The sequence below is a fragment of the Sinohyriopsis cumingii genome, chromosome 4 (assembly GCF_028554795.1).
Source record: "Sinohyriopsis cumingii isolate HCF-2022 chromosome 4, ASM2855479v2, whole genome shotgun sequence".
In the NCBI taxonomy this organism is placed as follows: domain Eukaryota; kingdom Metazoa; phylum Mollusca; class Bivalvia; order Unionida; family Unionidae; genus Sinohyriopsis; species Sinohyriopsis cumingii.
Window position 1 is genome coordinate 104,305,380 of NC_142964.1, and position 27,358 is coordinate 104,332,737.

Sequence of the window (27,358 nt, forward strand, 5' to 3'; positions counted from 1 at the left end):
AACCTAGAATTTCACTAGAATTCATTTTAAAGAGCGCACAGTTTCGGCTACTACGAGTTCAGTCTAATGCCTCTCAACTTCTCTACCATCCACCCCTGACAAGGTTCACACATCTAAGCACTGAAAAATGGATTTAGTCAGAACATAAGTGGTTGCTTATTGAGATTCCGCCCTAGATCTGAATTCTCAGTTTTGATTGGATGTGGTCTGGTCTCTTCGGAAACTGCCCTGGGGTAATTTATCACTTACTTGTTGCTCTCGGGTTTCCGGTCCCCCAGGCCCGAGAATTACTACCAAGCCAGTCTTGACATCACTGACTGATTGCAAAAAACAAACAAACATAGGAGGCTCTACTTGGTCAGCTTGGTGGTAAAATCCATTTGAACTTACAGCGGACAAGTCGTTGCGTAATGGTTAAACAACAGACAGGCAGTTTCTCTAGTTCAGAATCTGGCCTATAGTCGTAATCTTACATAATACGTATTGACATTATCACAGGTGCTCTTAACTACGCATTAACTATAGGAAGATATGTGTAAGCATGAAGCATGAAGCATCAGCAAATTTTCCCCACAAAGTGACAGCCAGAAAGAGTTAAAACAGTGGTAAAATGTTTTCACAAAAATTCAAATTTTAATAAGAAAAACGTTAGTGTATACTTCAACATGAAACTATGTGTGTAAAGATTATTCAGAGTTTTATTGTAATAATAAATTATATATTCAAGTAACCGTATTTCTCCCATTATAAACCCATTAGGGCAAGCCCTGTAAAAATATAAAAAGTGTATGGATGAGCTTGTAACAGGACAAAGATTTCTTAACTAAATTTTTCCACGATTTTTTTAAAATGGGGATTGGTTTCTTCGTCATTTAGTCGGCTAGGAAGAAGAGCTAGCCTCCCATAGCAGTAACCACATGGGTTTGGGGCAAGTAGAATATTTCAAAAACGGCTTGGATAACAACTCTTTCCAATTGCATCAGCCTGTTTAGTACACACTGTTTTGCAGAATTGTCATCTAGGAAAAGGGCTTATGTTCGCACTGTGAACATCACATGGTGTCAAAAATTACCTTCGGACATGAAAATTGCAGGTATAAATTTGGGGTCTGGGTGCATCAACTTCTTGTATGAACTGCCATTGACTTCTCTGGTCAAGTGGATAATATTGTTATGCTTTGTTTTAATATAGCTATCCAAAATTATGGACCTTTGTGACCTCACTTGTGTATTTGATTTTTATGATTTTTTTAAATACCAGGTCACTGCTTGCGGCATTAAATTTGTAAATAAAAGCTGGCCCCTGCCCCCTACAGTCCCTCAAAACGTGATTCAATGATGGCCACCGTTACGAAAACGTCGACTTCGGAAGAAAGGGGGACAAACACTTCACGTCTTCTTAAAATTAATTAGACTAAGAGCATTCGAGTAGTAAACCTTTTATTCACTTATTCAAAATTATATCGATGATACTGCTGCATCAACAGTCACTACTACCACTAACACATCGGCAAGAGCAGAACATGAACGTGGAAATGGTTGATGACAGTTGTTGTTGATGTCGAAAAGTCCATCAAAACCATAAATGGCTCTTTCCAGGGCCAACTACTTCACTGAAATAAAAAAATTCTTTTCAATGATTGCTAAATCAAATAAAACTCAGATTCCTCTGTTATAATATGCGTGTGTGTGTTTTCTTATCCATACCAAAATAAATAAAAACAAACCTACATTTATGGAGTGGGGATGGAATTATGTTCTTTTTAATAGAAATCACAATGAAATTCCAAAATACATCATAAAAATCCATTTTCTTATTTCTTTCTCTTTCAAATTTTGTCACTGGTATGTGTTCTTGTTTCTTCACTCTGTTTCGCGTTTTTGAATTTCTTCACTGCAGATCGTCCTTCTGCTTTTCCATATGAACTCTCAAAAACTGTTTTCTGCTTTTCCTGGGACACTGAAGACCAATGTAACAACATTAGCAGCAAATACAACTACAATAACAAATGCCACAACAACAACTATAACAATAATTACAACTACAATGACAATGACCACAACAACAACCGTAGCAATAATTACAAGTACGATGACAATGACCACAACAATAATTGCAAGTACAATGACAATGACAATGACCACAACAACAAACGTGGCATTGATTACAACCACAACAACAACAATTATAAGTACAAAGATAATGACCACAAGCACAAAAGTAACTATAATAACAACTATATTGACAATGACAATGACTACAAAAACAACAGTAGTAATAGTTACAACTACTAAGACAATGACAACAGCAATAGTAGCAATAATTGCAGGTACAATGATAGCGACAACTACCATAACAACAAACGTAGCAATGATTACAACTACAATGACAATGACCACAACAAACGTATCAATGATTACAACTACAATGACAATTACCAAAACAACAAACATAGCAAATGATTACAACTATAATTGGTACAGCCTCATAGCTTACATATTCAAATTTCTTAAAATAGCACGTGCTGATATTTATTCAGTGAGCGCACAGACACATAAGCACATATTACAAACAAATCTTGTATAGTTTATACGGTGAGAAAGCAATATATAGATCATACGGATTCACGAATACAATGCATATAGCTTCTCGTGAAATATGCGTTAAGCTCCACTGCATCATTGACGTGTTGGTTTGTAACCGGTACATAATTCAATTATTTTGGTAAGGATTTTTTCCGACTAAAATCATATTTTACAAACTAAAATATAACTTTGTAACACATGCATTTAAATATAAATTATTGATAACTTGTTCATATAGACTTTATAAACTAGTCCTATTAATATTCTACACTAATATAAAATTGAGATAAAGGGGAAAAAATGTTATAATTTCATTTAAACGATTTTGAAATTTTTAAAAATTTAAATATTATACTGAATTGGGGAAATATGGCGTGTGTGTGTGTGTGTGTGTGTGTGTGTGTGTGTGTGTGTGTGTGTATGTGTGTGTGTGTGTGTGTTTTATCCATTATATACTCCATTTGTAACAGAATAAGTTCTATCAAAATACATTATCCAAGTGGACACTGGAAACCCAGTAAGGGATAAGGATGGCCACTGCAAGCAAGTCAAGACGGGTAAGATTATTACAATGGTATTTTTAGAACAAAGCTAAGACAAATTTCTTACTAATATAACTGCCCTGAATTTAGGCGTTTTGATTTGTTATTTTTATTCTTTCTCTTGTTTATATACGGAAGTTTGTTTAGTGGGATTAATGCCATTTTTCAACGCAGGATAGGTTATACGTGACGTTCAGTAAAAATAGTGGAGGAAGAACCCCAGAAACCCTAGGTAAGAAATACCGCCCAAAGGGAAGCCACTGTCAAGCTTTCTCACATGCCACAATGGTCGAGTCAGAAAAACCCACGCGGATGTATGTATTATGTATCTATGTATGTATTTCATAATATGCAAGTACTGTGTAGGATAAGTTGCTTATGTCATTCGAATATACAGCATGTTATTGTAATACCATTAATCTTTCTAAAAAGCCATCTACCATATTAAAGGTGTATAATTTGACCTTTAGTGAAATCAAATACTGATTGTAATAGTAGATATCGTTCTTGTAACACCCATGCAGTAAAATATATGCAATAATCAAATCTACTTTTAGCCTATACTGTAATTTTAAATTATCAATGAATTGGGCTTATTAGAAAGTTAACTAATTTTTACGACAGGAGGACCTGGTCTCCTCATCACCGGCATTCCTCAGGCTATGCAGAATTTCAAGTTGTATAAGGGCTACATGGACATCAAAAAGAGAAAAAGGTCATACGCAATGCTTTCGTGGAAGGTGATTCCTATTTCAGCTTCGGCGACTTGGTCCGGTTGGATAAGAACTAGTTTGTTTATTTTAAGGACAGGCTGGGACGTAAGGAAGTCAATTACTATATGCCCTTGATACAGAGTTGACACCATCTTTTCAGTTCAAATTTTAATTCTGTCTAACATCGTATTAAAATAAATTTTAGTCAGTCTTGAATGGAATCATAATATGTATTGTTGTAATTTGTTACTGCCTTCTGGCTCTAGTATTGGTCGTGTTTGAATAACAATAGTACAATATTGATAATGAGCTACTTCATTAAAATGCATCTTTGAAAGACTTTGTAAATTTCTGATTTTGTTCGAAGTGTTGTTATTTCATTTTGTATCTGCAGAGGAAGTTCTATATATACAAATTTCGTGAAAATAAGTAGTGATTAAATATTGTCAAAATGTCTTCTCTCAATGTTTCAGAAAGCGTGTGAGTTTAACCAGCTGTAAATGTGTTCACAGAAGTGAAAATTTATGAAGTAGATGTAAAGGTATTTGAAGACAGATATTGCCGTCAAAAGAAACAACAAGTCCCAGTTTAATTAAATGTATTTGTGACCTTGCTATTTGATAATATGTGTTTGCATTATTTGTCATGAAAGGATTAACTATAATATGAGTGTATCAATCAATATTATACAGTGTTTTACTGACGTCATTCAGGAGACAATATGTAATTTTCTTTGATTTTCTTCCCTTAGAAACTACCTATGCAAAATGAGACATTAGTTGCAATAAAGTAAAGAACAAGTAACGAACGTACCTCATCGGAAAAGGAGCAAAAGGAAACAATTTTACTATATATATATATATATATATATATATATATATATATATATATATATATATATATATATATATATATATATATATATATATGAATATATAATTCTCCTAAATTTTGTTCATGAAGTGCTGAAGAAACAAAAGAGGAACAAAATGCTTTCATGCATATAACGCTATGAAAGTCATCATAGAAAAACTATTTTGAAAGAGTCCTTTCTTTGTCGCTTCCTATGCCGTCAAGGGAGATTTCATAGAACCCAAAATATAAAACCCTTTGTGTAAATGACGTATGAGTTGCTATTTAATTGTATTGCTCAAAGATGGTTTTCTCAAATAAATAACTGACATTCTTTGTTTAAGCTTGATATGAAAATATGTTACTAATCTGGGCATGTTGATCCAACTGGACTTTACATTGAACATATCTGCCTTGAATCTAATGTAAGCAAAACGTCCCGCATAAATTTGTCTACCTTCCTGCGATCTCGAAGAAAAATAAAGTACGACAGTGAATGTAATTGCAATGGTGTTTTGGAGCTAAATACTGTCCTGTAGTGTATTTGCTATCACGTATTAAGCTGTCAAATATCTGCTAAGATAATGAAATTTCATTCATGACTTGTAGTCTAAATCATTTATTCTTGTTCTGCTTGCGATTTAATTCAATTTACTTTCTTGTAAAAGATAATTGTTTGTGGCATGTTTATGACCTTCTTCAAGGTACTTCAACTGCATTTAAAGAGAGAGGTGTCCCTCACGATTTTTTTTACTGTAAAGTTCGTCCATCGCATCATAGTACCGCATCGAATCTACTCTTTAAATTCTCCATCTGTCAAAATATTTTTATGAAATTATTTTTCGACAGGCAGTTCATTTTTTTTTATGAAATTATTTTTCGACAGGCAGTTCATTAATTCCTTATATATATATATATATATATATATATATATATATATATATATATATATATATATATATATATATATAGAGAGAGAGAGAGAGAGAGAGAGAGAGAGAGAGAGAGAGAGAGAGAGTACCACATCATTCGCTCATAACATGCAACTCGCGTTTACAAATGCTTATATAGTGAACGATACTCACTTTACCCAATACTTTTTCAGCATTTGTTGCTAAAGAACTGAAAGAGTTATAACAATGCATATCCTGGATGAAATTTCCAGCCCGAAACTGTTAATCATTTTGATTGGACACTGGCAAAAAGAAGCGCAAATCGAATGTTAATATTCTTTGAACTCTGATTGGTCATAAGTCTGAATATTTTTATTGCTCACTGTGCATACTAGATAGATGTATAGGGTTATTTTTAAGGTGAAGTAAACCAGAAAAATGCAGCCATGAAATGTTTTGAGATTAACATTGTTAGAACATGGAGGCATGTATGGTTGACCTGTTCAAAAATCGCAGTTAATGTTCGCCAGTTATATAATATTATTTCGTAATGGTGAGCATTTCTGTCGTAAAAATATAATAACATTTATGATGATTCTATGCATCAGGTGGATTATTTTAGATTCTGTCTAATATTTCTGGAGAAACTGTCTGGTCAGATGTTTAAATCGTGGTTATTATATTTGTCATGAATTGCACTGACAAAAGAAGACTTTCCATGAATTGAACTGTTTTTATTCTGCTACGACAGTTTTTTTTGTAATTGGTGAAAGAGAAGAAATTCCCAAGACAAACAACAGAACTAAGTTGCACTATTTGCTGTCCATTACAACGTCTATATATTTTAAAGATATAGTTTGAATTATACTTCCTTGTCTGTCTTTGTCCCAGTTTAAATTTGCATCGTTGAACGCAAACCACAACGCGAAATATGTTTCTGATAGGTCGCAAAGTACATATGGCCTTTATTCCATATAACAACAGATGAACTGTATCAAAATAGTTCTACGTCGGACTAGAATGTAAGGGTTTATACTTTGCAGAAATTGTATGGAATACTCCTTTATAGTAAGCCATTTTCCATATGTATAGATGACACAATCGTTCGTAGGTTTTATCCTTCCGTCCAGCGGATATTCATCAAGGTACTTTAGAAAATTGCGTCCACTTTCAGTGTTTTACCTAAATAAATGGACTCTTCACAAACTGCCATGTGGTGTTAGCTCGGACTTACTCGATAGAGTAGCCCATACGTCACATCTACATATCTTGTCTTCATTATTCTTATTGTATAGTATAAGTCACTGTTTAACAATCTGTAGGCAGAGCTATACAGCCTTAGACAAATATGTTAACACCCACACAACCGCCGAATTCCAGTTGATAGGATATCGTATATGTAATTCAAGATACAAGTTTTCGATACCAGCACAGGGTAGTCTTTGTCGGCTGCCTCTGTGCATCGTTTCTAAGAGCTCGTATCTGTTATTTCCAATCGACATAATGCGTTAAAAGTGTCTTTGAAACGACCAATCAACCATAGTAAATAATACCACAGACAATATGGATACAGTTATTAAAAATAGCAACTCGGGTGCAAAATTACCATAAAATTTGAAACTTTGTCAACTCCATTTTGTGCATATTATATTCATTGTTAACAATAAACAAATAAACAAGAAAATAATAACCGTTGCAAAAGGTTTCAACATACATACCAACTAGAACCAATAAAGCTGATTTTCGAGTAACCTGAAAACGCCTGGCGCACACACTCATTTAAAGAATTAATTACTTTTCTTTTTAATAGAAATGTGACAAAAAAGATTCTAAAGAGAAAGATTATTTATGTCTGATAAAATTATGAACGTTCCGTTAATTACATAATTGCAAAGTGTATGATAGCAATGATGTGGCATTGAGAACATTACCAAATTTATTCGTTTGGACCGAAACTATCATACTTATATGGCGACGTCAGATGAATGTAAATGTTGATGCATCCGTATTTGCTCCATATGCATTCGGGAAAATAAAATTGACCTTCAAAGTACACTAACTGATTATTTTTAAATTTTCCGAACCGCTGTCAAAAGTATGAATTCAAGTTCTGTTGTATATGAAAAAACCCACAGCCCACCCACCTACGCACTTTGCTCCATTTTTATACATCAAAAATCTTTTCATCTCGGTGCTAGTAAATTAATCTGGTTCCAGTAAAGTTTTGGATAGTTTCCGTCATGTTTGCTTGTTTTAATTCCTAAAGGAAATATATGTATTGCAAGCATTGCGTAAAGTGGCATTTCGCGTTTTCCATATGGCTGCGACGGTTTTGTACCTGTGCGTAGTTTCCTGACAGGTAGGGTATGTAACTTTATGCCATCTTTCTGCTAACGCCAATGTGATGTTTTATCACAGTGCAATATTCTCTGTCATTGAATAGGCATGCCTACTACCTTGACGAAAAATGCGAAATATGCATTTTTTCAAGTTTCTTTTAAGTGAAGAATCCATGAGCCACACAAGGGGAGTAACTCCAGTTGTCGATGAGCCAAGCCATGCTACAACATTGACGACGAATGGGTCAGTAATACAGACTGCAGAACAAAGCGGCAAGACTAGACCTATGCAATGATATGGAAACCACAAAGCAACAAACAAAAAATTCACTATACACAGGGTAGCAATTCCTCCAACCTTGGACGTCGAGGATGGAAAACTACCAGAATCTGTGTACGATGTAAACGTTGATGGAGTATTTCCATCGGAAGTTTTAAGGATGTGGCCGTTACGCACACTCTCTTCGTGTGCCTTCATAGTATTGATGAGGTTAGCAAGTGTTAGAGTTATAATTATAAGTAATGGAATAAAATAGGTGATAACGGCTGTTGAGATTGCTCCAAAAGTCGACATGGTAATGACGCATTGTCCAGGCGGCGTTGGCATGGTCGCCGCTTCTTCAATCCATATTGGTACCACCGCAATGATGCTCAACAACCAGGGCGTTAGAACAATGGCTGGAATCATGCAGCGTTTGAAGGGGATGTGGGAAATTTGGTAGCGAGATAATTTTACAAACTTCTCTAGGTTCATTTGGCAGATGATGCATGTGGTCACAAAAGGTAACAGGATATCCATCACGATCCAAACTTTGCAGAATATGTCTCCAAGATTCCAATAATAAAGATCGAAATGAATCACAAATGTCGTAACAAGAATGCTTAGCATCAAATTAGATGCAGATATATTGACAACCTGAATGTAAAATGAGTCATGTCTGGTTGTCCTAGAGTAGAGGCATAGGAATATTACTAGAGAATTGAACAAGATCGACCAGATAATAAGAATGATTCCGTATGTTGCACTTTGCATCCAAATATCAGTGTGCATGATTGAGTCTTTACTTGGATTGGTCACTGTCCAATTCTGGGACAATGCTAGAAGTTCTTCCATGCTGATGTTTTCAAATTCTTTACCTTCCATCTGCAATAAGTACGAAATACGTTTGATTGACATGGCAAAACAAGTCGAACGCTATATATCTAAATTATTTTAACCATTTAATGTCTCAATTATTCGTGTCCTTAGCAGAAATGCAATAAAAATAGATTCGCTTCAGGAAAGCTTAGATATCTAAACTAGATTTAATCAACACGAACGAAATGAAACAGAACATAATGTCAAGAACTTGGAATAAACTAGAAGCTTTTGTAATAACCTGTTATTTGAAGAGAATATTATAATATTGCAAATATTTTTGCATTTGGCCAACAAGCGGATGAAAATTAATTACATTACAACCATTCACGAAGACCCTGCTAACACAGTCATTTTATTGACTAGAACGTTTGCTATTCAACATGCATTGATATACATAACAAATTATACACGCACACACACAAATATATTTAGTGATATTGCAAAATGATGAAATTTTGGGTGAGAAAGCTATAGTCCATCCAGAAATACAAACAGTAATACTCTTATCATTTTGAATAAACTAATAAACCAAACACTGCATAACTCTGTGTCTTCTAATGAATAAAAGAAGGGGAATAAAGTGCAATTCCACTAGATAGTTACCGTGTCTCAACTTTATCTTAATCACTACTGGATATAATGGACCAGTCATATGATTCGCTATCTAGAGGATTCGAATCTGCACTAAACGCAGTTTTGAACGACCATACTTTAGAACAGTAAAATCGTTGTTGCTGGCTCACAGTATTACAGTTTGTTTAGAATATGAACACTTAGCCTGCTTCCTTGAAGGAACACACCATTATACCCATTGACTAGTTGGATTACCTGGTATTAAGTTAGTATATTCGCTGAGGACACAATATTAACTACAACTTTACATAAAACGTATCATGATTTATTCCGTTTTAAATAACATGATTATTGAAAAATGAGCATACTATAAATGCTTACGATTGTGGTACCGCAGATTAAAGGTGATATATTCTATTCGGATGATACTTGGCACAGACTGATACACAGCGCCCAAGAAGCACGAAGCACGAAGCCGAGACGATTTCCTGAAGAAGAAAAGAATAGAAGTGTATAGTTAAATACTTCCGTCACAATTATTTGTACAGCTGTCAAATGCGTATAGGCTCTGTATCGCCCATGCTGTTGGTACTACTATATGGTCATCTCTTCTTCCAGATAATACCTGTTATCGGAATTGAAATTATTATGTTAGGTGGGGACGAAGAACTATTGAAAACAACAAAAAATACTGCAAAAGGCAGTTTTGGGAACAAGTCATATTAAAATGTTGTCGTCAGAACTTGTCAACAACCTATATGCATCCTAAATTTCCTGTTAGTTTCTGGTTTAATAAATTTTGTTTAACTGCACAGGCGATTATCTTCACTAGTTTTACAAAATCTCGTTCTTAAAGCAAACTAGTGAAACCAAGACGCAAACCTAAAGAAGTTTAAAGTTATGAGAGTTAATATTTAACACAGACAACATTTCTCTATTCCTGTTTATGTTCTATAAGTGCTTTTCAAATTGTGATAGACGCTACTTTAAATATCAGTTAGTGAAGGTTGGGACAAACAAAAACGGCACTTGACCTTGGGGCATGATCTAGCAATATACGCAGTGGCTTTGGATTTTATAACATCGCATATGTTACCGTCAGCTACGCCCACTATCCTCGAACTGAAAGAAGAATGTCTAGGTCGAGAGCTGAAAACAAAACCTTAACAGCACTTGTTATTCCACACGCAATCCTTATTCAATTTGATCACGAAATTTAGATCTCTGTTTGAAGACTATATATTCTTGTTGCCATTTACTTGTCGGAGAGACAGCTCCTATAATATAGACATATAATTGTAATTAGTTTACTGATATAACAATGCAGGTTTTGCTTAATGTCTTTGGACTGTTAATCATAGTCATGACGTTTAACTAGATATTGGACACTGTAGTTGATTAAATTTCTTAAGAAATGAAGAATATATATATATATATATATATATATATATATATATATATATATATATATATATATATATATATATATCTAACAAGACGAACACCACTAGGTCTTAATTTTTATAAAATTTGTTCAGCTTATGTACTTAAAAAAGATATGAAACTACACTGATGTAGCTCCATGTTTTGGGCACGTGAAGATAGAAACTTAGTATGAACACTATTTATGCAAAATAATCTGAATATGTTCTTCCAAAACTTGGAGGATTCAAGATAAATGCAAAGAATTTATTCAACTGCAGGCACATTACGCTCCAAAACGAGAGCTTCTGATTGAACAAAAGATCACGTTTTTCAGTTGTAGTGATCCTTTCATTATTGATCAATATATTGTAAAAACTTTCCGAAAACATGCCGTGTCTCCCAAATCTAAGGCAATACTTGAAGCTAAATAAAGTTGCTGTGAGAGTCGTATAAATATGTTTAATTACACACATTCAGCACGATTTGCCCAGTTTAAATCATAAATAAGGAATGTAAATTCATAGACTTTATAGATTGTATACGGTGAAAATTAAGATTATTGGGGAATAAAACAGAAGAGGAAATGAACTGAATGTCGCGTCCTATAGTTAGCGAACCAACACTTTGGTGACATCTAACTTTAGTAATGTATTACGCAGTACTAAGTCTTATTGCTTTTTTAGTATGAAAAAGGTAATGTATTACTCTCTATGCATATTGTAAGTAAAACATTAGAAGCAAAGGATGAAATTAAAACAGAATCTCCTTTTACTAAGGAAAGTGTCAAGAGTATCATTATTTAGTGATTTTAAGCAAATTAGCATGGTGTACTATGCAAAGATTTAAATAATTTACATCACTTTGTCCCATATTTTAAAAACATTTGGAGCCCGAAAGTCCAATTATAGTAACGTATTTGGAGTACCTCTAGATTAATTGAATAACGTAACCTAAAAGAGTTGTATCACATAATGCAAACGCTGACATTTGTGCGATTCTGGCTTTGCAGTAAGTTAAAGTTTGTGCTTGGAGATTGAACTTAAGTTTCTTTCTTATATGTGTATGAGAATACGCGACCTGATTACATCTAGTTATTGTACAAATTGTATAAATAAATAGTAAAAATGATACTTCTCAACGGAAGAACGTGACAAACATGGTTCAGTAACTAGAAGGTCGACAAACATGTTCAACAAAGAGGGACACCAGCTAACGAAGCCAACAAAAGAGAGATATGCTATATTAAATGAACTCTTTATTGTATATTTTGTGACACAATAATAAAACAAAAGTACACAAAGTAAGCGTCAGAAACGTCTAAAAGCATATAAATCTTCGTATAAAATGTAGCCATAAAACAATTTCAGGCAGTTTGGCAATTTTGCCTTCAACCATTGCCGGAGAGAATTTTAAACTTTTATTGCTGTTTACATCTACGAGTAATTAGTTTAATTGTGAATTTATATCAGTGCCTGTACTAATACGTACACCTTTCAATGATCATCGTCAGCTCAAGATTAAGGCGCATATCTGGAATCCTATACTAATCAGTCTGTCAAATCACCACCGTATGGAATCATCTACGGTGGCTAATGATACAAACATCCACATAAATATCATGGAAAATTGGCATCTTGGTGCCCTATGTCATTGATATTTGTGTAATTGAAACGTTGTTTTATTATACAGAACAATACTATTTTTCATCAACTCAGTAACGTGTCACCTACAAGAATAAGCATATGAGTGTTAATTATGCCAAATGTCACCACTTCTATTTTCTAGCAGGTAAACGACGGTGAAGTCATACAGTCAAAGTCAAATTTAGGGCCAAATTACTAGATTTCCAGTGCAATTATTTTCTCAAATGCAATTCTTTTTATAATAGACATACTTAACAGCTTCGGTTTCAACGATTACCGATTCTAACAGGCCATCTCGCATTCGTCCCTAGATTTCATCATTTCTCTTCAAATAGACAGCCTCCTTTCTTCTTGAAATTTCTTAGCAGCGAATTAAGCAGGCAGATAACACCGAAAAATTAAGAAGCGACACGGACGTAGTGTTGTATGTGTAATATTGAATATCAGCTCAAATATTCGGGAATAAAGAAAGTCAGGCCTCAAAAGCAGAAACTAGATAAAGTTTGCGCTTGTGAATTAGATGACACAAGATTCCGTGGAAATGTATGTATATCGTTTGAAATAAACATGAAATTAGTGCGATGCTAAATTAGGCCAAAAGCTTTCTCATGTTCACAATATTATAACATTATCTCATAGTATTATCACGATCATGAACACGATTATACGTGGAAGTAATGTATTACTGGCGAGCTTATTTGATACCACTGATAAATAATTAGTAAAAAGTAAGCAAATGTAGTAACATTTTCAACTGTTATTGTATTTATTAGTAATTGTGTGACCTACAGGACAAATCATAACAAGAGATATATGACGATATATCATAAATATCAAGTTTAATTCCAGCAATGATACATTTCAAGCAAGGCAGTTTTTAGCATTAAGCATGTATGCTGCTATGTTCAGACTTAAGGGTATTACTCATAACATAAATAGCACATGACGCAAATAATGACCTGGAGATTCATTCTCGAGTCCTTTGTTTATGAGAATTTATGACTTGTCGAAAAGTTTAAACGTCTACTGCGTGCGTCAGAAGGCGACCGGATCAGAAAATAGTTTTATTGGTAGGTCAAATACGAAAACTACAAACCGTATTGAAAAGGAACATCCGCTATGATTGGGGCAAATAAGAACATTACAAACTCCATTGAAAAGGAAAATACGTTATTATTGGGTCAAATAAGCACAGTAAAATCTCTATTGAAACGGAACTTCCTCTATCATTTTGTTTTACTCTGATCAGACGTATGTCACCTCCTGATTTCTTAAACGTTAGGCGTCTGCATATGATACTAAATGAACCAATATTTATATCTTTGTCCCATTGATCTAAAATTGTTCATAAACAACTTAAATGTATTATTTTCCTTCGTTTCTGATATGGTAATTTTCCAATGTGCCTAGCTTCGTAATGCTTTCGTTGTCTCTCTTTATCGCTCTCTCACCTATTTCTAACCCTTTCCAGAGCTTGTTTATTTGCTTGTTCAATGACACATTAGTTGTGCTTTTATTGACTAAAAGGCCGAATAGTTAAATCGCCAGTGAATCGTTCTATAATTAGTACAGGCTAATAAAATTAAGAGTTCATTATGGAATCATGCGAAATACTAGTACAAAAATCAATCGTCATAAATATATTAACGTTGAGGGTAATACAATTTGACTTTATTATTTTAAAATATATACCATATGGGGTGGTGGTAGTATTCACAAACCTTTTTTTTATTCATATCAACTAAATTTTGAATAAGCTGCGTATAATTTAAAAAAATCCACTATGTACATTATAGCATGTCTAGAAAATAATGGCATAGATAATTCTCGCAACATTTGTCATTTTCTCATCATAATTTCCTGTATTGTTTTTTAAAATAATGAAAATAACAATTTTCCATATCTCCAAGGGGTCTTTTAGGGTAAGAAACTGCTCTTACAGTCACTACATGTTTTTGGTTTTAATTTTTTTAAATTATTTGTTTAAAAAAGAATAGATATAAACTTAATTTAATTCAAGAAAGCTAATACCATATTGGTCAATGCACTGGTGAATGGATTATTGGTGATATTTAAAATCATATTTGTATACCGTAGGTATGGTCTTGATAATTAAAGTGACAACATAAAAACACAGTTTCGTTGCAACTCTCTTTCAATGCAGTTATATTGTGCATGATATATCAAACATAGTATTGCATAAGGGACTGCTAAGGTACTACTTAAAAACATTTTTTATTGAAATTAAACCAAAATATAAAATGCATAGCAAGATGACATTGACCAGCTGACAAAGTTTGCTCAACACTGAGTTAAACAAGCGATGCAAAGGTAAGTGTGCAATAAATGTCAATTGACGAAGTTTAAAGTGGTCAGCAATAGATTGTCTATTAAGAACAATATTATTCACATTTGTTGATGGGTCAAATATGGCTGGGCTCAACAGCTTCTTCTCTCTCAGATTTCCACATTATATATCGTGCATCCTTTATATTAATATAAGGAATATTGATATATAGTTGATTCATAAACAACCAAACAAACATTGCATTTTAAAATGTAAAAATAATCATATTTTATACAATGATCATGGAAAATCTGATATTTTTGTTCATTGTTTTTCAAATTAAAACTATGTTAATTAAGTATACGCCAGACAAAGTATTTCTAATTTTGAAAATATAATTAAATATGCAATCATAATAATTTTATCTTAAAAAAATTCCAGTTATTTTAAGAGAAAGCAATCGTCTGTGGATTATATATTTGAAATAATAAGAGACTGACATTCATAGCTACTGGACAGAAGTTTTATTAATAGAGTATTTTTATTTATTAACATGGCTTTAGATTTTGATATTCAAATACCATATCGATGTTATATCCATGTGTAAAATATTTTAAGGAAAACAAAAAGCAAATTTCAAAAAGTTGAATTAAAATTCGCTTATACACTTTCCAAAATCTCTACTTGGAACGTCTTAAGGAATGAAAAGATAAATATTTTAGTAAATGGGTGCAGAATGTCATAAAAGGACTTGGCGACACAGGTCAATTATATATTTGGTAGAGAACACAAAAGTACATATATTCCAGTGTGAGTAGTTAAGGTAACTGAGGGAAAATGTTATCTAAAAATGGTATGCTGAAATAAATTATATTTTTCATTTTCTTCAGACAAATTACGGTATTAACTGTGTGGTTGTCGCCTTGGTCTCAATGTTAGCAATTTACCGGGTTAAAGTACATCTGCTGACTCTATTAACTATTAAAAGCTGTGTCCGAAGATTTCGGTTTTATAAGAGAGAGAAAGTGAAAGAGAGACCTACATATATTTATCAGTAATGAATTGACACGTATTAATCATGTATGACATAAGACAATAAAGTGAAAATGAGTATTACTCCCCTAATTCTACATGAATCGAAGTAGATACAATATGTCATCGAAATCCAGTCTGGGTTTCCTTTAATCTCTCTCTCTCTCTCTCTCTGATGCATAAAGAACAATATAAAAACACCGTGGAAATCTGGACTGAGAGAAAAAGAATCTGAGCTGCATGAAACCTTTGAACTTGAGCTTACATTAAGAAATTTACAAAACATTGGGTCATCGTATTGCTCTGTGTTTACTTTCCATGCCATTTATCTATATCATTCACAATGTCAATGATGCAAGGTTGAAATGTCCTGTCAAGACAGTAGGGTAACATTTTTGGTTAAGAGACACATACATACTATCATATTTTTAATATGTAGCCCTGATTTTCGACATGTAATAGGGATCTAAAAATAGAACATTCTGAATATTATATTTTCTCAGCCATTCCGTCTCATTTAAATGTTTGAATATCATTTTATTATTCCGTTATTTCGTTTAGTCTATATTTCTCACGGATTTTAATATACTCGCTGGTGACCGAATGGCTTCGCGTTAAGCGTTCAAGAAGCTAACCATGTACTGTTTGTAGTGCTCTAGTTTCTTAATTTAATCTAGCTTTCGTATTAAAATCAGAAATGTGTCTTTTATTTAATTATTCATTATGAATGAAAATAGAAGCTCAAAACATAAAAATAAAAATAAAAGAAAGAAGCACAAAAGAAATTTTCAAACAGGACTGCAAATAGCTGACATAGCTGTAGAATTACATTTTGTAGCGGATACACTGGGCAGAAATGCCAAAAAAAAAATAAAAAAAAAATAACTCATTCCGTTATTACATAGTTTTCAGAAATCCATCATAACTCCATTGGAAACATGTGAGCATTTATATGTGGTTTAAATAAAATTTATGAACCGTACCTATGCTGCATAAGTATTATACTACTCATTTCTTATTAACAAATAAAACAATACGCATCTCCTGATCTATCAAACATACAGCGTATATACTATACATTAAGATAAACAACCTTGGAAGTGTTGTCATAAAGACACTTGCCATACCAGTACAGAGCGTAACTAGACCATTTTTAGTCATACGCAGGTATACAAAGACGAGAGCATTCCCCTCGTCGCCTAGCGACAAACAAAGAAAGTGGTTGCGTATATTCATTGTAAACACTGGCAATGAAATCATGCAGAGATTTTTCGCATGTCAAGGTTGATTGCAATAGTAATAAATCATTACAATAATTTGTTTGAAAAGCAGTACTATGTGTATATCAAATTGTAATTAGAATGGCGTATGAATACGTATTTAATTAGTGTGTCAGCTGTAGACCATGTGGTTTATATTTCTAGACCTTGAGATCAAGTTAAGTTAAAATAAGTTGCAATAACACACACACAGACACACACACATATATGTTCATGCCATTCAATGCGTCTGTTTGCATTATAAAGATGTAGAGGAAACAAGGAATTATATATCATCAGCAAATTTTATTCGTGTTTTTTCAGTGCATAGATTTCTCAAGTATTTGTTGCAAAAAATATGATGTTACTATTATCAGAAATTTTGAAAATGATGGAAATGTAATTCTATGAACATTTGGCTGTCTTATGATACTAGCTGAATAATAAATACAGGACCTGATAAAATCAGTCAACATTCTTGAACCCACTAATCGGTTCTAAAGGAGACCAGAACTGTTTCGGAAACAGGGGTGGGTGTGTTGCAATAACATTTTTTGCTGATGACACTCTCTGGAAATTATCAGATGCATTTATAAACAAAACGAATAGCGGAAATAGACAGCATTCACTGTCTCTTCAAATTTACGAATTGTATATATTTCTTAAAATGTTCACTCCAGAACAGGGAACCAATGCTACAAACAGGAAGTGCTTGAACTTCATGTGTTGTGTTTGCTCTAACTTTGACTGCGATAGTACGTTTGTGAACTTAACACTTCAGAGTCTCGTCCTGTATATGCTGGTAAATCAGTTCATTGCATGTAATACTCTGGGTTATACGTACGAAGCAGTGATGCACAGTTCTTCCATGATATGAGAAGATTTTGATTTTCTAAAAATCGAATATATAGTTGCTCTTGAGCTCCAGATGTGTGATGTTCTGAATGTCACTGGATGTACATAATGAGGGAGACAAAATATTGTTTATGCTCAAGTGAAACGAATACACTCTGTACATGATTCGATATGTGGGCTTATGTCAAACTAAAGTATGACATGCGCATATTCGGCTCCACTTGCAAAACCATCAGTTAACTTAACGACTTTGAAAACAGTCACACGTTCCCTGTGATACGTACGAATATAAATGTTACACTGGGTTTTGCAACGACAGTTTGACTAATTTTACTGTAAAATGAGAACAAGAAAACAACTTCAAGATTTTGTTTCCAAGACCTCTGCAGGAAGCACATCATCGTCATGATTTGGTTACTTCCATGCTAATTAATAATACAGATTAATTTTTACTATATAATGTCCACTATAATTTTTCTCCTAGAGCGTTTTATTAAATACTTCTGAAATGGGATATATGCATTTTTTTTTTTGTAAATTAGAGAATGTGAGAGAGAATTAATTAACACATACATAGTGTGTGAGATATATTTATTATTTGTTTCATATGGGATATTGTAATGTATCAGCCACAGAAGTGACGACATTGTGAGAACTTTTCCCCATATATATGTGTATATATATATATATATATATATATATATATATATATATATATATATATATATATATATATATATATATATATATATATATATATATATATATATATAGATACATACATACATACATATATATATATATATATATATATATATATATATATATATATATATATATATATATATATATATATATATATATATATATGTGTGTGTGTGTGTGTGTGTGTGTGTGTGTGTGTGTGTGTGTGTGTGTATAATCTTTTTTGCATGTTATTCAAACCTGTATTTCTATTTATAGGCCTTTTCGTTTTTCTTATTCTGGTGCTCCTCACCATCTCGCTCTCTTCCTCTTTCTCCATGCAATAAACCAAGCTCCAAACGTAGACTTGAAATTGTACTTTTGTACAGTTAGTTTTCTATATGAATTACGGAATCAGTGACTCAACTACATGATTTATTGCTAAATGTCACACATACAGTATTATAAGTTAAAGTATACCTGTAATATTGTACGTATTTTTAAGAACAACCTCTGATTGAATATAATGAAAAGATTTTAACTTATATCACAAAAATGCTTAAAAACGATAAATCAGGCGTTGATTTGTGTTGACTGCAAGCTGAAATTAGGTGACAGTCGAAATCTGGATGCGGCGCATGTTAGGAGCTCAAAAAATCACGTTGGAATGCAGAAATAAAGAAAATATAGAACGAAAATGTCCACAATAGAACTCACAATCCACCAAATCTTAGTTAAAAGACGAAATGCTCTGACATATTTATAATATGACAGCTAAGTGGTATTTCTAATTACCCAACTCCAACAGTAGCAATCCGCGCAATTTATTTTATTTTCCTACAAATACAATCATCATTTTGATAATATGAAGTATTACACGTAGAAGCAAAATTTGTAAACCTTCGCTATACCAAAATAAAGGTAAAATTTAGGAACTTTTTTTATCGATGTCGTAATGCAACTGATAATAGCATATGCACATAATGGTGAAAGTCCGACAAATCGACTTCTCTAGATCTTGAGAAAATTAACATACCCGTTTAATGACATAACCATGGTGGTTATAGTTTATTTTGAGAGAACAATGTCTGGTTTCATAATGTAATCATTTCGCATTCGTAAGACGTTATGACTCTCTCAATCTTTCCTGTATTCCAAATTTATCATTCTTGCAAGAATCGTTGCTGTACATTATAATTTCCCCCTCTCTTTCTCTCTCTTTTTCTCTCGCTCCATATATATATATATATGTATATATATATATATATATATATATATATATATATATATATATATATATATATATATATATATATATATATATATATATATATATATATATATATATATATATATATATATATATATATATATTCGAGCAACTACGTTCATATTCCTCGTTATGCCCGAGTTCAATAGGGTTAAGCCATCAATCAGTGTTACACTGTTAGCAACATAAAGTGATACAGTTTTAACTCTTCTAGAGCTTAAACTGGATACGTTTGATGCCATTAATGTTTGGCTCGGAACATGTAAAAACAAATTTATAAGGATAGAATAAGCAAGCAGCTAGTTCGTGAATGAATCAAATAATATCGCCTGGATTACATAATTCTCTATAGTGCCCGACTGAAATGCTGAAATCAGTTCTACAACGAAATCAATTACCTTCTTTCAGGTAAGTCTACAACTTTAATCAACAATTTATAAACGTGTACAAGGTATACAATAAACGAAACGACACCGTTAGTCACAAGGATTCGACATTCAACGTTTCCTCTGCTCCGCACAATTTACAGCCATATATATTTAAAATATTTAATATTTGCATAAAGTTAATAGTTTGGTTGGTAATAGTTTCATTAATGTACATCTCTTATTATGACAGGACTGGGTTCATAACACGTGTCCTTCATGAATATATCTGATAATTTAGGTAAATGTCCATAGAATAATGCAATATATTTTTACACGATGAAGAAAATGGTGAATGCAAGCTAAAGTACTGTTTGGACATGATAATACGACGCTTTGTATGATCTACAAGGACTAAGGATAGCTTGGTTGCTTACCAACTTGATATATCAGTTCTTTAAAATAAATCTTTGCTTGTGAGTTGCTATGTTAACTTAGTTCAGTAGTGAACAAAAATTCAGTTTTACTGAAAAGTGTTTTGTTTGCAAGATCAGTCAATCAACCAAATCTGCAATGTACAAAATTCGGTGTACTAGTTCTGTCAATTTCTGCTTGTGACTGGGGAAGCCACATCCGATGTGAAAATCATCCATACTTGAAAAGAAATGACCATACAAATCTTACTAAAAGCTCTGACAACAGAAATGGAGATATATGTCATTGAAATGGAACAGGTTGCATGATCGTTTACATGTATACCAATATTGTTCCTCACGCCTACGAGCAGATAGCTTAACTGTGCCTCTTACACATGTACAACTTGCAGTCTTACTTTCAGGAGTTGTCTTTCACAGGTATATCAACCTCTATCGTAACAGATAGGTAGTTCAGCATTATAAATTTGGTCAACCCTTATCAGAGCACTTTTATTAAGTTTACTTCATGTAAACACCATAGCATTTAAACTTGTCAACTCAAAACACACATCACGAAAAACACATATACCACAGTATAGAATCAAGCTGTGTGCTTCGTTGTTGAGAAAACCATATTTCCAAAAGATTTTCAGTGAAATGTGCTTGAAAAGTGTGGCAGCTGTTCGGCATCTCAGGAATCAGCCTGTAATTTATTTTCTTTATTGGGGTTACTGAAGCAAGACAGTAAATAATAAATAAACTAATTGTCCATAAGTAGAAACATTTCTCCATCTCATTTCAAGTAATGACAGTTGTAAGCAGAAACGTTTCGCTAGTTGTTTTATGCCCACTTATTTCAAGACTGGTCCTAACCATTTGTTTATAATTTGTACTCTGACACAAAGAAAAGATAACACAATTATTCCTTAATCTGAGATTGAATTACTTTATTATAGGTTCAATACATATATTACTGCTCACATAGGAACATAAACTGACGAAAAAAGAGGCAATCATATGGTTATTTGCTTTTGAAGACTTTCGTAAATAACGCACACAATTAATAAGGACTCTACGTATATGGTATGCATAGAGAAACTAATATTGAGATACATCTCAGCTTTATTATGTGCTTAAAAAAGTAGCGATTGCGGACGAACATTCTAAACAATTAGCAAGGTGACCTAACGTCAGTATAGCAAGATTAGGTTGTCGAATCCGGCTGGGCAGTAACTGGCATTAATTACTGAGAGTTCAGGTTGCAACTCACACATGTGGCAGATCTACACATTAAATGATTAATTATCTGACATGAAATACCGACCAGAAGTGTATAGTTTCATGTTTAGCGGAACCGAATTTACATTGGCACAAAGTCTGAAAGAAGAGGATTCAACTTCTACTTCAGTATTTGGTAAAAGTGCGTTTTACAAACATCAATACAAAAGGACATTCTGGAGAAATTCTGATGCAATGTTTTAAGAAACGATGCAGACTGTTGCCACCATTGATGTTAAAAGTGTGTGCAAACCTGGGAACGTAAATCTGATAAATTTCATCCCATTGCTGCAACATGCATAACATTAAAGGAGAGGAAACGGTTTGGAAAAGGTGACAAACTAATGAAGGCACTAAAGATTTATTGTCAGTAGTGAAGGGGGATATTATAGGGTCTATGGGACTTATCATTAAAAATACCCTTGGGAACATATAGAGTCTATGTAAATTTAACATGGAGAAAAATCGTGGGAACATATAGGGTCTATGGGAATTAACATGGCCAAAAATCGTGGGACAATAGAGGGTCTATGTAAATTTAACATGGCCAAAAATCGTGGGACAATATAGGGTCTATGTAAAATTGAAACAGGGAGGGTCTCTATTTTTTTTTTGTATTTTTTAAAAAAAAAATACAAAAAAAAAAAAAATAAAATAAAATAAAAAAAGGGGTAGGCAATTCAAAGGCTATCTCTTTTCGAGAAATATGGGGCCCTGAAAAGGGCCTTTGGGTTTTCTTCTTTTTCTTCTAATTTCTTCTTTTTCTCCACCAAGTTCTTATTTTATCTCCTACACTCTTCTTCCCTTTCTTTTTTTCTTCTCCTCCTCTTCTTTCTTCTCTTCCTCCTCTTCTTTCTTCCTCTTTTCATTTTCTTCTTCTTTTTCAATTTTTTCGTTCCATTTGCTTATTCTTATCCTTTCCTCTTCATCCTCCTTCTCCTCCTTTATCTCTTTCATCACACCACTAATCTTGTCCTTTGCTTTTCTTAAGTTATTAATTTCCATCTTTACACGATGGGGACTATAGGAATAATGGTCTTCAACCAGTCTTATTAGCATCTGTTCCATTATTCCTAAGTTGTCTAAAACGTCTTGCAAGGTTTGTATTTTGTCCATTTGGTTTGACGCCATCTTCTTTTTATTCTTTGCAGAATGGTTTGAACGACGAACACTGTGGGTTCTTATAGTGAAAGCGCGTACGTGAAGGAAAACATCCCCCTAAAACATAAAATGGATCTTACCTAGATCATGACCCAACAACGCGCGGACGTGAAGGAAAACATCCCCCTACTTTCTCGTTTCATATAATATAACCCTAACCATACTCTCTACATACACTAAGAATTAATAAATAAACCCTTAATCTACTATTCACACTAACTTACTTCAGCATTTACAAACACAAACACACAAACACACACTTGCACTATTCATAAAGAGTTAGTGTTTATTTTCACACTATTCTACCTACACACATTGGCAAATCGATAGTTATTTCTTTTCTAGAGTATTCGTAGCCCTTAAAAGGGCTGTTTTTTTTGAACTCCTGATGCACCTATCTAATGGTTGCACCTTCCTGGCCTGGCGCCACACACGCATCTTCTTCCCCAGTCTTCTTTCACCTTTCTTCTGGGGAGCGCAGAGGGAGGATGATTCGCTTCAACACCCCAATCCTCTGTCTCGGGAATATTGAACGACATCCTCTCTTCTCTTTTCTTTTCCTCTTCTTCCCTCTCTCTTCTCTCCTCCTCTTCTTTCTTCATTCTTGCTTCTTCTATGATAGCCTCCGCTGATAGTTCGTTTACTATGCGCCTGGCATATTCCAGGTGCATCTGGAGTTCTAACAGTTCCACTATTCTGCTATTCATTCTTGTGTTGATCAATCAACAAGGGTAGCTGGACTGCCCAGCGAGTTTCAATTTATACTGAAAGCGCGGACGTGATGGAAAACATCCCCCTAAAAACATAAAATTCATCTTACCTAGATCATGACCAAAAAAAACAACAACAACGCGCGGACCTAAAAGAAACACTCACTCACTTTTTATGCTACCCATCACTATTATAAAAATTTTTATAAATCACTTCAATAGACTATCCACATACGCAAAGCAATCCAATCTAACCCTTAATATACACCTCTAACAGCCAAAAAAACAAACATCATTTTAATCTACTATCCATACCAACTTACTTGAGCACTTACAAACACAAACACACAAACACATACACTTCCACTATTAATAAAGAGTTAGTGTTTATTTTCACACTACTCTACCTACACACATTGGCAAATCGATAGTTATTTCTTTTCTAGAGTATTGGGTAGCCCTGAAAAGGGCTGTTTTTTTTTGTTTGCTATGGCATTCTTTTTTAGTTTCTAAGAATGCGATGTCCTCTGAGGATAGACTTTCTGGCAATAGGTCTGCTTCTTCGGAAAGAGAAGAAGAACTCTTTGGTGTCGATACGGCAATCGACAAAGCCTCTGTCAGCTTCAGGTTGTTGCTGTTGTTGTTGTTGCTGCTGTTGCTGCTGTCTCTGAAGTCTGTACTTCTCTGTCCATTCTTCTTTTTCCCTGTTCATTTCTTCTCTGAAGAGCTCTTCTATCAGGTCTTCAGTGATTTTTAACATTCTCACATTCTCTATTTCTTCTGGCTTCGGTATCAGACTGTGTCTGACCCTATGCAGATTCACGTAGGCTTCGTTGAGCTTAGCTAGTTTGGAGCACATCTTCTTAGGAGGATGAGTCGACAATGGATGGTTAGACTGGGAACAACCCCGGTTCTTAAAGTCAAAGCGCGGACGTGAAGGAAAACATCCCCCACACGTTTTTTCGAGCCGCAACGTTCATGAGAGGGATAGTAAGAAATGAAAGAGCATCAATCCAACATTCTTATAGCTAAACAAAAGACAAAAGCATTTTTTCAAAACACAACATTTTTTATTCAAAAATCACTTAACACTAAACAACAACTCTAACATTTTTAACAATAATCCAACAATATAACATCAAACAATTTTTTTCAAATCACAAACATTTTTTTCTCAATGCACAATCTACTTTAAACAGGGCTGACAACGTTGTGAATGAAATTGTGATTTCCACTGTTGGAAATCATTAGGCCATTGATGGACACTACGTTTCCTAGCTTGAGACAAAAGATAAGCATAATGGTCACAAAACCATCGATCTACTTTCACATCGTTTCTAGCAGAAGAACGAGGATCGAAATGAGTCACTAAATGTTCTAAGGAATAGCCCAGGCTGCGATGATGCAGAAAATACACACAGTACTGTCCACACACCAAGGAATCTGTGCCTTGTAATTTCACATTATTGAATCGGGTGGTTTGAGCATTTCTTCTCATAAAGTCGATGATATCGTCTTCCAAAGGGGGCAATCCGTACGAATCAAAATATTCCACACATCCTTCTTGAGGAAAGTAGACGGCTACCCAGTGGGTTCCTGGGAGATGACTGTCGTCCGTGTTGATCACGTAAGCTTGATGGTCTTTAGGTTTGCGATGAGGGAGTTCATCTTTAGCACAGACGACAGGATTCCAAGAAGCCGTATACGAACTGTGGTTCAAAAGGTAATAAAATTCCCAGGTATCCATTGATTTGTTTTCTTCTTCACAGGTAATAATAAGTCGTCAATTCGATCCTGACTTTTTGCTTGAAAATGTCTGACGAATAAACGGTTATTCGTTCTGTTTCCTCACTCTGATTCAGGAGAGCTTCGATACGATGGATCTCTTGAGTGGTTAATGGTGGACAAGAATGTTCACGCAAGTCTTTATACCACTGGTGCAACACGTCTTTGTTCGAGATGAGGCTCCAAGCTTCGTCCAGAAACTCGTCCAATTTTTCTTCATGACTTAACATCAGGCATTTATCGTGTTGAATTTGACTGGGATGATCGTTTTGACATCCATAGCAATTTTTCTTGATCAATTCTGTTATTTTGTCGACCAAGTGTTTGGCAAAACAGGAGACTAAATGGGCTTCTTGTTCTGGCCATCTCGACTTCATCATGATCACTTCTTCTTTTTCCACGGTCTCCTCACATTTCATGTCCAAAGTTTCTCCACTAGGTAAAGAGGGATAACAGTCTTCCATAGCTTCTAATAATCTAGAATGACTTCTCTCAAACTGTTGATTTCTATGGTATTATCGAATTCGGCATACAGGATGACGTTCACTGTCTTGTCCAGTTTATCTGCAAACTGAAGTTCCACACGAATCTGGCCGGATTTTATAGGGTGGAAATGTCCCTCGTCGCTGCCTTGGTCTGGAGTGAAATCGAAAGCCCACAAAGCATAGCCTCCTGCATAATCCTCGTACTCAATGCCGTGACTGGTGTTGGTTCCTAACTGGCCGGTGGCTTCGTACAGGGACAAGTACGATCTCAAGTAATTGTTGTTGGTAAAGTCAGGTTCGAAAGGTCGGGTACACAAGGTCTTGCCATCACGACTGACTTCGATTTTCTTCACGTTGAAGTGTTGAAAGTTAAAAGGATTTTCAGGGAAGGCTCCGTTGAAGGCTGAATTCGAGACCATACCAAGGATTAAACGCTTGGGTAACTGTCCTTGAAACAGATGATCTTCGATCATGGAATGATGTCCAGCAGGAATGGTGAACGTTTTCACTTCCACACGTCGTATGGGATACTTGGCGGTCGTTCTGCTCAACGTTTGACTGATGTCGTTACCTACTTTGGGTAACACTTCTACGCGTCGTACGTAGAGTTTGGCCTCATGGATTATGCTTTTAGGACCCTTAGCAGGATCAGCAGCCTGCAAATGGAAAGCGGCACTGCTGCGATTCAGTCTCAAGCGAACATTGACCCCGTTCAGCAAATATTTCTCTTGCAACCACATGTCCAAATGCAAACGATCCATCAGTTCTAAACTTTTCTTTTTTAAGATTTTGTCTTCTCTTGCCTCAAAGCCGGGATTGGTTGTATCTATTTTGTCGAACTTGCCCGCTGCGTCAGGTACCCACAGCACACAGGCATTGAGATCCTTGGCATCTGTTCCGTACGTCAAGAGATTTTCCAGGTAGGCACGGTAAGGGTAAGTATCCATGCTGCTGCTGACTAGTTTGTTATTCAAGTGCAAATCCACTGAGCTGAACAAGGAATGCATGAAATTGTTGACGGGAGCTATATTATCATCCTCTTCTACTGGACCATCATCTTTTTCT

The 27,358-nt window shown here is 34.3% G+C and overlaps 1 protein-coding gene across 8 annotated transcripts in view; it reads right to left on the minus strand.

Annotated features, from left to right (window-relative positions):
* Window positions 1-1,422: 1,422 nt before the first annotated feature.
* Window positions 1,423-27,358, minus strand: part of LOC149801823 (alpha-2B adrenergic receptor-like) — a 73,029-nt gene continuing 47,093 nt past the window's right edge. For 5 of the 8 annotated variants that reach the window (XM_089956186.1, XM_089956182.1, XM_089956184.1 and 2 more), the window contains 2 exons: window positions 10,020-10,126; window positions 6,305-9,068 (listed from right to left, as the gene is read on the minus strand). In XM_089956186.1, coding sequence (XP_089812312.1) covers window positions 7,998-9,068 — 1,071 coding nt within the window. In that variant the 5' untranslated portion in view covers window positions 10,020-10,126 and the 3' untranslated portion in view covers window positions 6,305-7,997. Of the gene's footprint in view, window positions 1,613-6,304; window positions 9,069-10,019; window positions 10,127-10,672; window positions 10,856-27,358 lie in introns of those variants that run through there. The other 3 variants (XM_089956189.1, XM_089956188.1, XM_089956187.1) reach the window with 3 other exon arrangements.